At 42.4% G+C, this 727-nt stretch overlaps 1 protein-coding gene across 1 annotated transcript in view; it reads left to right on the forward strand.

Moving 5' to 3' along the window:
* Nucleotides 1–312: 312 nt before the first annotated feature.
* The window catches only part of LOC107574943 (complement C3-like), a 59,550-nt gene continuing 59,135 nt past the window's right edge, over nt 313–727 (forward strand). The window contains exons 1-2 of the mRNA XM_016261361.1: nt 313–437; nt 515–710. Coding sequence (XP_016116847.1) covers nt 367–437; nt 515–710 — 267 coding nt within the window. The 5' untranslated portion in view covers nt 313–366. The remainder of the gene's footprint in view (nt 438–514; nt 711–727) is intronic.

A 727-nucleotide genomic window follows, 5' to 3' on the forward strand; every position in this document is an offset into this window, starting at 1 on the left:
AATTTACTCAACCGGTTTTTGCAGGTCATTTACGGGAAATCTGAATTGGACTGCCGTGAACTCTTCAAATCTTTATGAGATCTATATGAATCTCCTGTCTGATTCACAAAACTGTCTATAAAATGTATGAACATATAAATAGTTATTTGTTACCTAAATATTACTTGCAATTTTTAAATTATACATTGGTGAACTGAAGCATCATATTATAAAAAATGTGTGTTGGTGATTCCAAACATTAGGAAATGCAAACAAACAGAGAGCAACAGTGAGGAGTTTGGACTCTGAGGGTGGTGGAGGCGGGTATAAATCGGAGCTGCTGCAGCTTCACAGACGCTCACAGGAAGACACACACAGACAGTCAGGATGGAGGTGAAGCTGCTGTTTCTGACTGTTGTTCTGCTCTCCTCACCGCTCCTCACACTATGTGACCCGCTGTGAGTATCAAACACACTGTTTGTTCATGGATTCACTAACAGATCTGTTCTCAAACGCTCTGATTTGATCTCCTCAGGTTTGTTCTGTCGGCTCCTAATCTGCTGAGGGTGGGTTCCTCAGAGAACCTGCTTGTGGAGGCTCAGGATTACTCTGGAGCAGCTCTCGATGTGACGATCATAGTAAAGAATCATCCAAAGAAGAGCCGGGAGATACTGTCTAAATCAGTGACACTGACCGCAGACAACAATTTCCAGATCCTTACAGATATAAAGGTGACGCCACTTTGACA

Source organism: Sinocyclocheilus grahami, unplaced genomic scaffold (genome assembly GCF_001515645.1).
Source record: "Sinocyclocheilus grahami isolate Dianchi unplaced genomic scaffold, SAMN03320097.WGS_v1.1 scaffold2401.1, whole genome shotgun sequence".
Taxonomy (NCBI): domain Eukaryota; kingdom Metazoa; phylum Chordata; class Actinopteri; order Cypriniformes; family Cyprinidae; genus Sinocyclocheilus; species Sinocyclocheilus grahami.